The 12,531-nt window shown below is 47.3% G+C and overlaps 1 protein-coding gene across 7 annotated transcripts in view; it reads right to left on the bottom strand.

Moving 5' to 3' along the window:
- NEMP2 (nuclear envelope integral membrane protein 2) overlaps window positions 1-12,038 on the bottom strand; it is a 38,070-nt gene extending 26,032 nt beyond the window's left edge. For 6 of the 7 annotated variants that reach the window (XM_059877729.1, XM_024979690.2, XM_024979653.2 and 3 more), the window contains exons 1-2: window positions 11,749-12,017; window positions 3,532-3,647 (exon numbers count right to left, since the gene is read on the bottom strand). In XM_059877729.1, the coding sequence (XP_059733712.1) occupies window positions 3,532-3,647; window positions 11,749-11,854 (222 nt within the window). In that variant the 5' untranslated portion in view covers window positions 11,855-12,017. Of the gene's footprint in view, window positions 1-3,531; window positions 3,648-11,748 lie in introns of all 7 variants that reach the window. The other variant, XM_059877744.1, reaches the window with a different exon arrangement.
- Window positions 12,039-12,531: the final 493 nt, after the last annotated feature.

Below are 12,531 nucleotides of genomic sequence, written 5' to 3'. Positions count from 1 at the left end.
ATCACCCTTTTCCTCGCTTCCCACTGCAATAAAATTCTTCTGCATTCTCCAGTTCCTCTCCCCTATTTCTGTCTTTAGAACTTCAGTCAGGCTTTCGTTCCCAACAGGCTGCCCCTGACAAGGTCACCAGCGACCTCCATGTTGCTAAACCAAACGGTCAGTGCATTCCCTGTCATCCTGTCTGACCCGTCCTCAGAGTCCGGCGCGGCTGGGCCCTCCCCCGCTCCTCCCTCTGGCACTTCCTGGGCTCCCGGCGTTCCTCCTCAACCTGCTCTTCCTTCTCTGTCTCCTCTGCTGCACATCCCCCCCTTCAACCCCGATGTCTTAATAGCAAACTGACCCAGTCTCAGCCACTGATCCTTTCCTTTTCTCTATCTAAACTCACTGCTTAGCCTCATGGCTTTAAGTATGATCTATAAATATGCCTCACTGCTTCTTTTGCAAAAAGAAACACAGGAAAGATAACAAAACTGATTCCCTGCATGTATCCAATGGGAAAGGGTCAGAGGGATGAGATGGAGGGACACTTCTCTGAGAACATCTTTGTGTAGTTTTGACTTTGGGGCCTTTAATATTGTACCCTTTTAATGTTGTACACACTAAAAAAAATAATGACAATAAAATCAACTAGAATGAGGAAGAACTCTGCAATGGTAACAAATAGGAACAAATGTATTCCAAATGAATAATATAACCAGATTTGAGGGAGATGGGTGGGAATGCAGGAACCCAAGTAACTTTTGAGCACAGTATTTAGATTTGTAACCCCATTAGTATTTAGATAGTGCAAACTATGAGGATGAAACGTTGTAAACAAATGCTGAGTTCTTGTTACTAGGTTTGCTTTTCACAACAGTATGGCTTAGCAACTCTGAAATTACTCTAGGAATAGGAAAATATATTGAAGATAATGGGAACCAGGTTTCTCACAATCCAAGAAGAGAGTTACAGAGATAGAAAGGATGAAGACTCTAGAATCCAGTGGTACTGGAGAGAGAAGAATGCATGGTTTTTGACAGACAGTAAGGAAGAAAGGAAGGAAGAACAGTTATGTGTACAGGAATATGGATGCGTATGTGTGTACAAACACATTTGACAATGATACCCAGTAGTGATGAACACACCTAACACTTAAGGCTCCTCAGAAAATGTATGACTCCAGAGCCGGGTCTAAGAAATCACAGAGTAAGCCTGGGAACATCCTATTTGCCAGAAGGTAAAGAAGTGCTCAAATAATGATAAGCACAAGGTAAAAGTCATAGGAGCTAGTTTGAAGGGGCTCTTACTGGCCAAATCCAGGACAATATGAATATAAAAATAAATAACACAAGTAATCAACTGTAGTCCAGTGAATGAACTGGCAATCCACGAGACTATATGGATCTAAATAAAATTGGAGAGATAAACTCTTCCTTAAGGAAGAAAGCCAACTGTAGAAGGAATAATGGAATTAGAAAATCACCATTTGATAAACACTGTGATGATGACTGATTTAGGCAAGCATCATCAATGGATAATAAAACTAACGGGTGAAAGTTTGATGAGCAACAGAATATATACCTAGTCTCAAATTATCCCCTCAAAATATTCATTCACCACAGAAGTGAGGATAGTCATTTTGTAGTAGTAAAACTGCAAACTGATAGACACCTTCAGTTCAGTTCAGTCAGTTCAGTCACTCAGTCGTGTCCAACTCTTTGCAACCCCATGAATCGCAGCACGCCAGGCCTCCCTGTCCATCACCAACTCCCGGAGTTCACTCAGACTCAGGTCCATTGAGTGAGTGATGCCATCCAGCCATCTCATCCTCTGTCATCCCCTTCTCCTCCTGCCCCCAATCCCTCCCAGCATCAGAGTCTTTTCCAATGAGTCAACTCTTTGCATGAGGTGGCCAAAGTACTGGAGTTTCAGCTTTAGCATCATTCCCTCCAAAGAAATCCCAGGGCTGATCTCCTTCAGAATGGACTGGTTGGATCTCCTTGCAGTCCAAGGGACTCTCAAGAGTCTTCTCCAACACCACAGTTCAAAAGCATCAATTCTTCGGCGCTCAGCCTTCTTCACAGTCCAACTCTCACTTCCATACATGACCACAGGGAAAACCATAGCCTTGACTAGACGGACCTTTGTTGGCAAAGTAATGTCTCTGCTTTTGAATACGCTATCTAGGTTGGTCATAACTTTCCTTCCAAGGAGTAATCGTCTTTTTATCTCATGGCTGCAGTCTGCAGAGCCCAAAAAAATAAAGTCTGACACTGTTTCCACCGTTTCCCCATCTATTTCCCATGAAGTGATGGGACCAGATGCCATGATCTTAGTTTTCTGAATGTTGAGCTTTAAGCCAACTTTTTCACTCTCCTCTTTCACTTTCATCAAGAGGCTCTTTAGTTCCTCTTCACTTTCTGCCATAAGGGTGGTGTCATCTGCATATCTGAGGTTATTGTTATTTCTGCCGGCAATCTTGATTCCAGCTTGTGTTTCTTCTAGTCCAGCGTTTCTCATGATGTACTCTGCATATAAGTTAAATGAGCAGGGTGACAATATACAGCCTTGACGTACTCCTTTTCCTAATTGGAACCAGTCTGTTGTTCCATGTCCAGTTCTAACTGTTGCTTCCGGACTTGCATACAGATTCCTCAAGAGGCAGGTCAGGTGGTCTGGTATTCCCATCTCTTTCAGAATTTTCCACAGTTTCTTGTGATCCACACAGTCAAAGGCTTTGGCATAGTCAATAAAGCAGAAGTAGATGTTTTTATGGAACTCTCTTGCTTTTTTTATGATCCAGTGGATATTGGCAATTTGATCTTTGGTTCCTTTGCCTTTTCTAAATCCAGATTGAACATCTGGAAGTTCATGGTTCATGTACTATTAAAGCCTGGCTTGGAGAACTTTTGAGTATTACTTTACTAGCGTGTGAGATGAGTGCAATTGTGCGGTAGTTTGAGCATTCTTTGGCATTGCCTTTCTTTGGGATTAGAATTGAAACTGACCTTTTCTAGTCCCGTGGCTACTGCTGAGTTTTCCAAATTCACTGACATATTGAGTGCAGCACTTTCACAGCATCATCTTTTAGGATTTGAAAGAGCTCAACCGGAATTCCATCACCTCCACTAGCTTTGTTCATAGTGATGCTTCCTAAGGCCCACTTGACTTTGCACTCCAGGATGACTATCTTGACCATATGTGAGATCAGAGATAACTTCAGAATTTCTATAATATATATATAGAAAGGCCTGAGACAGCAATGATTTTGGAAGTACATGAGAGGATGTTGCCCTGAGCCATGTCTCAACAGCAAGCACACTGCATCATATAGTATATTTACTTGGAGTGGATGAAGAAGGGCTGATGAAGAATATGGAGAGTTTATGTTTCTACCACATCCCTCTGCTTGAACTACCGTGTGATTCCCCAGGCAGCTTTCCTACTGGTAATAGCTCTAAGTCATATAAAAGCTCTATGTCTATTTCTACTCTTGAAATAGTACCTTTAAAGTCTCTGTTCCTAAGACATAATTTGAAAGTAAGCTCTTACCTGCACAGTTGACCATATATACTTCCATTGCACTTGGGAATTTTGATTGTAGCAGTAACAGCCTGACAGAGAAGCTTTAATTATCTTCATCTCCTTCAAAACTTGACACGTAGAAACTGAAAGATGGAAAAGAGAATATATTTCCTAAATATATAATTGCCCAAAATCTTTTTTATTCACAGGGTTAATGATGACTGCTTTTATACTTTATGAACATTAAATTATTCTAGGCAGTAATTATAGTCCTTCAGTCTTTCCAGCCTAGCAGGAGACAAAAAATATTACAGTCTAATAACAAAAGTCATATGGCAGATGGAAGGACGGTAAGAGCAAGGAGAACAGGCACATCTTCAATCTTGAAAGAGAGGGGAAGGACTGAGAGGCTTCCTGGAGAGGAGGAAATTTGAGTGGACCACTGACCACAGCTGGGGGCAGTGATCTAGAAGTCAGGGGGTGGGGGTGACAAGTGCGCAGAGATCCACAGAGATGAGGGAAACGATGGACGTGGTCTAGCCATTCATGAGGATGGCACGCAGGGAATACACAAGGGCATTTTAACACTTGCAGCTAGAGAGCTAAGCAGCAATTATCATTACAGTGAGTAACAAGGACTTCTGGCTGAAAGCAGAGCACTGAGGGATTTCAGGCAAACAAAGTTTCAGGAGGAAACTGCTGACATGCCAGAGGGTTTAACTGAGAAGAGTTCAGTGAAGACGTGGATGGGGGTTCCCAGGCACCGACAACAGCAGAAAGCCTTCAATCTTCCTAGGCCTGAGATGGCAAAGGGGGACCCGCTGTCACTGGAGGTGCCAGAGCTGAGAGGACAGCAACCCAAGGGAACAGACACTGCCGGGACTCCAGGGGCAGCTCTCTCCTGCCCCCACCCCCTACCAGTCTCTCATCGGCCAAACCCAGTGGGAAGCCAGAGGGCGAAGAAGCCCGCAGAGGCCAGCTCCCTGGCACTGAGCAGGGGAGAGGAGGGCAAACGGACCTGCGGGAACAGAAAACACAGGCGTGTCTTGGAAAGAGCATTCTGGAAGCCATGTGAAACCCAGAGGGGAAGAGCATGGCACGCGGAGCTGTGGGGGCTCCCGAAGCAATCTGAGTAAGAAATGAACCAAGCAGGAGGGAGAAAGAGCAGATCAAAAACACCTAGCAAGTCGGATCAACAGACTTAGAGATTCAGAGGCAACCTGATGGTTCTGGTGAGCGGGGAGATGGTGAGGCCCTTTATCCACATACAGAATACCAGAGAAGAAGCAAGTCTGTCCAGTGAAAAGGGCATGAGTTCACTTCTAGATGTACTGAGGTCTTGGTTGATGGGACTAGGTAAAGATGACAGGTCTGGAGCACAGGAGAAGTCTGGCTCAAAACAGATGTGTACATACATGTGTGTGTGTGTTCTAGGTAATATGCAATATATAGTATGTAATATGTAACACAGCATAACACTGTGAAACAGAAGACAAGTACTGCATTACAGGTGGTAAATGACTGTAGTAAATGCCACAACCAAATTATAAAGTAATGGGGTTCATTTTACTCTGCAGCTGCTGCTACTGAATTATAAATAAAGGGAGATGAAACTCAAAAGCCAGTCCTGGACCTAGGACAGGGTACCACCACCACATCTGTCAAGCATGGAACATCAACAGGGCACACAGAGAAACCACAGGCCAACCCCTGACTCCCCTAAGGAGAGTGTGATCAGTTGTTTCTCCAGGAAAATCTGAAATACACCAAAGCTGGGGAAGGACGGGGTGACCCGTAATGACTCAGGAGGAACCACGTGAAATCGGTCAGCCAGAGCGGAGATCTTTCTGCTGGGAGTCTCCAATAAAAGAGGGGATCCCTGCCTGTCACTGCGGAGGGAGCACACGTGGAGGTGGGGGAGAGGCAGGTGAAGAGCGGTCTGCAGACCCCAGCAGCCCAGACCATCGTGAGAACATGAACCCCAGCTGTTCCTTCCTCAGGGTTGCTCCTCAAACTACGTGTGCCCACCGTAGGGGCTTTTCTTGTGGTCCTTCCAGGGTCCTTCCTCTCAGAGAGTTCCACGTCTACACAGGTCAAATCAGTTCACACAAGTGGGAACTGATGGCTAGCGGGCTTGTTAGTGGGCAGAGGAAATGTGCTGTGGAGCCTGAGCGTCACAAGCAAACGTTACCTTCCACTGAGGCTTTTTTTCATTTTGGTCCTAAGACTGTCTCCTAAATCATTTGATATTTGTAACTCTTCAGCTACGAGCAAGATGATGCAATCTGGGTACAGGGCAATAGCTTGACTTTAGGAGTAAATGTTCCTGTCGTCCAGACAGGCTTCATGCACTTGGATGAACGTAAAGGACTGCGAGCTGGTCGGCTCCCAGAACCGCCTCAATTCCCCCCTCCACAACTATCCTCTTTCCAGCACATGGACCTTTTAGAAACATCAATCAGAGCACATCGTTTACCTCTTCAACCACCCCCTCCCCAAACGACTTCTCAAAGCAAAACCTGCTCTCCTTTCCTGGGATCCAGGCACCTCTGGCCACATCGGTCAACCTGTCCTCAGGACGCTGAGCTGCCCCCGCCTCAAGCTTTCCTGCAAGCGGTTTCCTCCGCTTGCAACTGCTTTCCCCAGATCCTGGCAGAGTTTCTCCTTCCAATAGATAACATTTGTGTGCTCAAACGTTCCCTTCTTAGCAAGGCCTTCTCTGACCCTGCTGTCTAAAACGGCACACTCCAACCCCTCCCTTCTTACTCTGCTTTCTTCTCTTCATATTACATACATATTTTTTAGTTGATACTCTCCCTTCATGAAGTTCAGGACACGGCATGTTCATTACTGTATCCCCACATTTAAGTATTCGTCTTTTACTCGTGTGCTGTAATTGCAGAGGACTGGTGGGTTATTTAGGACTTCCCTGGTGGCTCAGACGGTAAAAGCATCTGCCTATAATACAGGGGACCCGGGTTCGATCCCTGGGTCAGGAAGATCCCCTGGAGAAGGAAATGGCAACCCACTCCAGTACTCTTGCCTGGAAAAATCCCATGGACGGAGGAGCCTGGTAGGCTTCAGTCCACAGGGTCGCAGAGTTGACCTAGTGAACGCAAGGCTGTCTCGCTGTATCTCACTGTGCGCGCTGTTTGATGAACCCATGGCAGGCAAGGCACAAGCAGGGAAGCTGGAAGAAAACTCGAGGAGCGATAGGAACTGCAGACACGCTGTCTTCTCTCCTCTCGTGGTTGACCCAGCAGACACAGACATAATGCAGCCACAACACAGCCACAAGGTCACTCCCAGGTGGAGCTTATATGTGCTTACAGAACAAAAGCAGCCCATGGTCAGCTGGGTACCTCGTGATGTGCACGTGCAGCACTTTAAGTGATCTCAGTGGTTACATCATCACCATCTACAAAACGTGGGGCAAGAGAGCCTGACGACGCCATTTTGGCCAATTTGTTCTTTCCCTGCAATGGCCAGTCTTCACAAGAGCCTGGCCAGTGCTGGCACCATAAGAGGGGGTGCTCTCCAGGCTCCCCTTGAAGCAACCTGATGCTCAGCACCTGTCCAGCCTGCACCATGGCCATCCCCACAACAGAACCTGCAGGCTCCACCGCCCCTTCCCTATCCCAGCATCCCTGTGCCCTGAACTACAGGGTGAGAGCGCTAACCCTTAACACCCCTCGAGCTGGGAACCATCTTCTCTCTCCTCACCAGGCAGAGGAGGGAGCGGGAGACAAGAGGCGGGAATCCGCTTGCTGCCGTTGTACTCGATACGGTACGTCAGCGCATTCTCTGTAAGGGACCTCCCAGCTGGAGGACGAGAACTAGCTCCGATGTCACCTGGTCTTCAACCAGATTAAGGAAAGCACAGATAGAGGCAGGCTGCCCTGATTTTTGACACCTACAGATCTACTACTAAGAGCATGTTGCCAACAGCATCTCCCCTGGAATTCTCCAGAGCAACGTCTGGCTTTGGAGGTGAGACTGACATTGAATTCACACAGGAGACATCACAGACGAGGCACTGGCATTTCATGATGTTCTCTGGCTGCTCTGTTACCACCTGTCTCCTGAGGTGACTGCACCTCAGTCAACCCACACAAGAATTCCTAACTACCTAAGGAACTAGAAACTCAAGCTACAAGAAAGCTCAACCCTAGCTCCAAGCGAATTCACTCCAAGGAGTCTTAAGTCATGGACTAGTTGGGCCAGCGTAAGATAGTAACTTTGACAACCAAGGTTCTTAACACAGCTGGCCTATTGTCTTCCTAGAGGGAACCAGATCTTTTCATTTCGATGATTTATAAAGGTCATGTCTTTCCTAGGCCTCGCCTCCTTTCAGTTATCTTCTTCTAGAGACATTTCATTAGGCAGTTTCTACTTCCTCTACCTCCGCTGGAGGGGGGCAGACAAAAACTGTAGCCAGCTTGACTGATTGGCTGAATTTTGTCACCTGTTCAAGCCCTGACACTGAAGGCTATGAGGCTGCGGGCATGTCGGCAGGTGTCATTTATTCATGCAGCCTCGGTCTTTGCCCATTCAATCAGGTACCATTGGAACTTCCTGGTGGTAGATTGGGCAAAAGGACATATATCTCAATAATAGCAACATCCCCTTACAAGGCAATCCAGAAAACAAAAGGAAACTTTTAGGGATACATACAAATGTCAAAACAATCATTCACTGGGTCAGAAGAGAGTACACCTGCCCAGAAAGAGCCGCTGCTTCCCCGGAGCTGAAACCCATCTCCTTCCCAGCGGGTGCCCCCCCACCCCCGTAACCTGGGTACTCACTTCCTCAACCCTGATTCAGGTCAGGAGAATGGTCTGCAAGTGTGGGCCGGCCCAGCTCTGCCTCAGTTCCCAAGCACCTCGGAGCATCTGCAGGACCGACCCCAAGTGCCATCCTTACTATGACGACCCAGCAAGGCCACCACCGAGCACAGCCCTCCTTAACCACCTGCAATCCTCGGCAGGCTCTCCTGAACCTGTCAATAACCCCGACTTCTAGAGAACAGTGGGTTTCTGGCCAGCTGTGCCCAAACTGCTATGACGAAGCTCAGTTCTTTACATGACCAAAGGATTTGAGTCAGGGTTCCCTTTACCACTGCGATCCCTTAGTTCATTTAAAACACCACTCGACTTGAAAACATTCAATCTAATGTTAGGACTACATATCATATATAAAAGAGACCGCTTCACATCACTTGCTTCAACCAATAAATTTAAAATTACTCTTCCGTACTACTTTTGTCATTTATTAGTTTTCCTACAGGTATAAGGATATAATTAAAGAGTTTAGTCATAAACTAAACTTACTTTTTAAGGTAAAAATATTGTCAAAACTTCAAAAAAGGGCAGGTAGTACTTAAATCTACTTATAGAATATGCTAAAAATAAAGAGCACAAACACTCTTCAGGTGTTTGCAGATTTTAAACAATCTCCAACGTAAAAATATTTCAGCAATGTTCCTTCTGAAAATTTAACCTTACATGCCCTTATGGGAAAAAATATCTTCAGATGAAATTATAATAGAATAATAAAATCACTTATTAAATCAGGCTCCCACTTTCCCCATCTGGCCTATATGACTGCTTTTCTTTAGGGATAAGGTAAGGCAGGGAGAAGAGTTAAAAAGCAATAAACTTGAACTCCTGAGAGTTCGCAGGGCGGGAGGATTTTTTTGGGTATTATTTTGTAAGTTCAAATTCAAACTAATTAGCAGGTAGTATCAAAGTTACAAAAGAACTTCTCTATTAACCGTACTTGTTGTTTTTCTAACCTGGCTTGAATATGAATCTTGATCTTCATTTCTCTTCATTGCATTCTCTATGCAAGAAGGTAGAGAAGGAAACTGCAACTATCATATGCAAATGCACATTCTGGTCTGATTTTAACTTCAAGTATTGATTTTCTTCCCCATGGATGAATTTGAAAGCTGTGGTTTCAAATGGCCTATCACTATGGTTCAATCCTGGGAATTCATCGCAGTGGCCTGAATTTCATCTAAGGACCTCGCCCGCTGGTTCCAAACTCCTGGTTACTTTGGTTTGAAGGTTCTCTTCCTCTTAGCCAGACAACTGTCTGCTCCTCCTGTATCAATTGCCTCTGACTTTCCTCCAAATGGGGAGCCAGAAAGCTGTTCTGGCCTCAGTCTGGATGTTCTCCATTCCATGGAAGGGTGTGTAAGGGTATGTGTGTGTCTAAGTGTGTGTGTTATTGGAAGACAGATTTCTAGAACAGGAAGTATCATCTAATCCAAGCATCTCACATTATAGCTGGGCCCTATTTTGAAAACGAAGTACCAGCTGAAACCTGAAAAACAACGGGCTCATTGAGGCAAATAAAAGTAAAGAAAAGGTAGCGCACACAGTGTATGAGAGTCTGCCTGTCAATGAGGAGATGTTGGTTCAACCCCTGGTGCAGGAAGGTTCCACATGCCTCGGAGTAACTAAGCCTGTGCGCCACAGCCGCTGAGCCTGCGCGCTGGAGCCCAGGAGCCACAGCCGCTGGGCCTGCGCGCTGGAGCCCAGGAGCCACAGCCGCTGGGCCTGCGCGCTGGAGCCCACGAGCCACAGCCGCTGGGCCTGCGCGCTGGAGCCCACGAGCCACAGCCGCTGGGCCTGCGCGCTGGAGCCCACGAGCCACAACTACAGAAGCCTACGCATCCTGGAGTCCGCGCGCCACAAGAAAAGCCTTCACAATGAGAAGTCTGCACACCTCAACGAAGAGTAGCATCCACTCATCACAACTAGAGAAAAGCCTGAGCAGTAACAAAGATCCACCAAAGCCAAAAAAAAAAAAAAAGATTCCCTTAAAAAGAGAAAAAGGTAAGGAAAATATTGGAGAACATTCAGCAACAGAAGATTTTTGTTTTACTGATGGGAAAACTATGGCCCTTAAAGATTATCTGCCTGGACCAAGATAATTCTACGAGTGAGTGGCTGAATGTAATGACCGAAGAAGAAATCAAAGTTCTGGATGCTGGTCCAGGCTACTTACAATGTTCTGGCTGCTGCCATGCTCCGAAACTCTTAGACAGATCTGTGCTTTATTTTTTTATCAGTATATACTGGTTACCTCTTTTACTACCAAGCCCTCTTCTGTAAAATACGTATTTAATGGTTCCTACCCTATAGGGCTACTATGGGTATTAAATAAGATAATGCAATCAAAGCACTTTTAACACTGCCCAGTAGAAAGTAAACACTTGACAAACTTCTATTCAATGAAAACTGATCTAGAATAGCCCCAAGTACCTCACTGTGAGACTACCAGGAGTTGGCAGCTCCAGCTGAAAATCTGGTAACTGCCTTCATTCATAGACAATCCGGATTTTAACAGAAGGAGGCAGCTTTCCCCACCTATAAGCCCACAGCTGGTTGCCTCCCTTGCAACCGAAGGTGGGCAAAAAGATGAAGGGAAGTTAGTGGACCGTGAGTCCAGGAAATCTTTTAAAGGATTTAATGGGGAAAATTAATGAAATAGAAATGTTAAGCTCATAGCAGAACTGAAGTTAGAACTCTTGCCCTGCCCGGAGTCAGGATCTTGAGAGCACGCCACAGATAGCCATACCAGAAGCAGCTACCATTTCCTGTTTCCTCTGGACCAGGGACTGCACACACGTTACACATCACGACAATCCTGTGAAATATTATTATCCATGTTTTACACGCGACCGGTAGTGGCTTGACTGACTCAAGGTCACAGAACTAGTCAGGGTAGCAGAATTTCAGTGTAATTCTAAAGCTAAGCTTTTACCATCCCGAATCTTGAGTCCAAAGTTGCGGCTAGATAGGGAAAGAATATTTTTCGACCTAAATTGATAAATACAAATGTCCTGTGTTGAAAGTCTGGAGACAAGGATCATCTGTAACAATGACTTGTCCTCAGGTCCTTGGACAAATCAAAACTTCTCTGGACTTTGGTTGCTTCTGTAAAACGTGGGAACTGGGCCAGAATGAACTTTGCAGCTGCTTCTAATCCTAAAATCCAGTCCCCGGCAGAGTCCAGGGAAGCCGAAGCAGGCGGTAAGGGCCGCGCTCGCGGAGGAAGCCTTAAATCTGGCAGGGAGACGCCGCCCGCGCCCGGCTCCGCGCCGCGGGGGCGGGGAGAGCCTGGGTCACCGCCGGGCCGGGGTGTCGGCGTGGGCGGGGACGAAGAGGGGGGAAGGGCGACAGGAGGCCGGAGAGAGAGGGGGCGCGCGCGCCCGCAGCCCGTGCCCGCGGTTACCTGAGACGGCTGCCGCCTCCTCCTCCCCGCGCTCGCCGCCCGCGGGCTGCGCGGCCAGAGGCGGCAGCCAGAGCAGCAGCCAGCACGTCTCGGGGGTCAGCCTCATGCCGCTCGAGGGCCAGCCGCGCTCGGCCCTGGGCGGAGGGGTTCCTCGGGCGAGAGTAGCGGAAATGGCGCGGTGCGCAGGAGGAGAGCGGGGGGCGGCGCGGCCTGCACGCGGGAAGGGCGGACGTCCCGCCTCCCCCGGCGGAGGAAGGGTGCGGCCGCTGTCCAGCCCCCGCCCCGCCGGGCTCCGCCCCGTCTCCCCCTGGAGGCTCTTGGGCCCGCTCTAACCCCGGAGGGTGCGGGCCCGAAAGGACCGTCTGTGCAGAAACCTGCCCTGACCCCCGACTGCCGGGTTTTAGGGCTCAGTTTCCAGAGTTCCCTTGCGTGACATCCCAGGAAGGCTAGGGCAGTTCAGTTCAGTCGCTCCGTCGTGTCCGAGACCCCATGGACTGCAGCGCGCCAGGCTTCCCTGTCCATCACCAACTCTTGGAGCTTGCTCAAACGCCTGTCCATCCAGTTGGTGATACTATCCAACCATCTCATCCTCTGCCGTCCCCGTCTGCCGTCAATCTTCAGCAACCCCCTTTACTTATAAAAAAATAAAAATCAATTCATCTTTCATTTTCCTTTTTGTTTATAACAACAAATTTGCAATTTGGTTGCTTAAATAGACTGACTTCTCACATTTCAGTACAAAGAGCATGTAAAACAGTCTCTCGGAGAAGACTCTTGAGAGTC

Source organism: Bos taurus, chromosome 2 (genome assembly GCF_002263795.3).
Source record: "Bos taurus isolate L1 Dominette 01449 registration number 42190680 breed Hereford chromosome 2, ARS-UCD2.0, whole genome shotgun sequence".
Lineage (NCBI taxonomy): Eukaryota > Metazoa > Chordata > Mammalia > Artiodactyla > Bovidae > Bos > Bos taurus.
The sequence above is the reverse complement of the archived record's forward strand: the minus strand, read 5'-3'. Positions and strand labels throughout refer to the sequence as shown.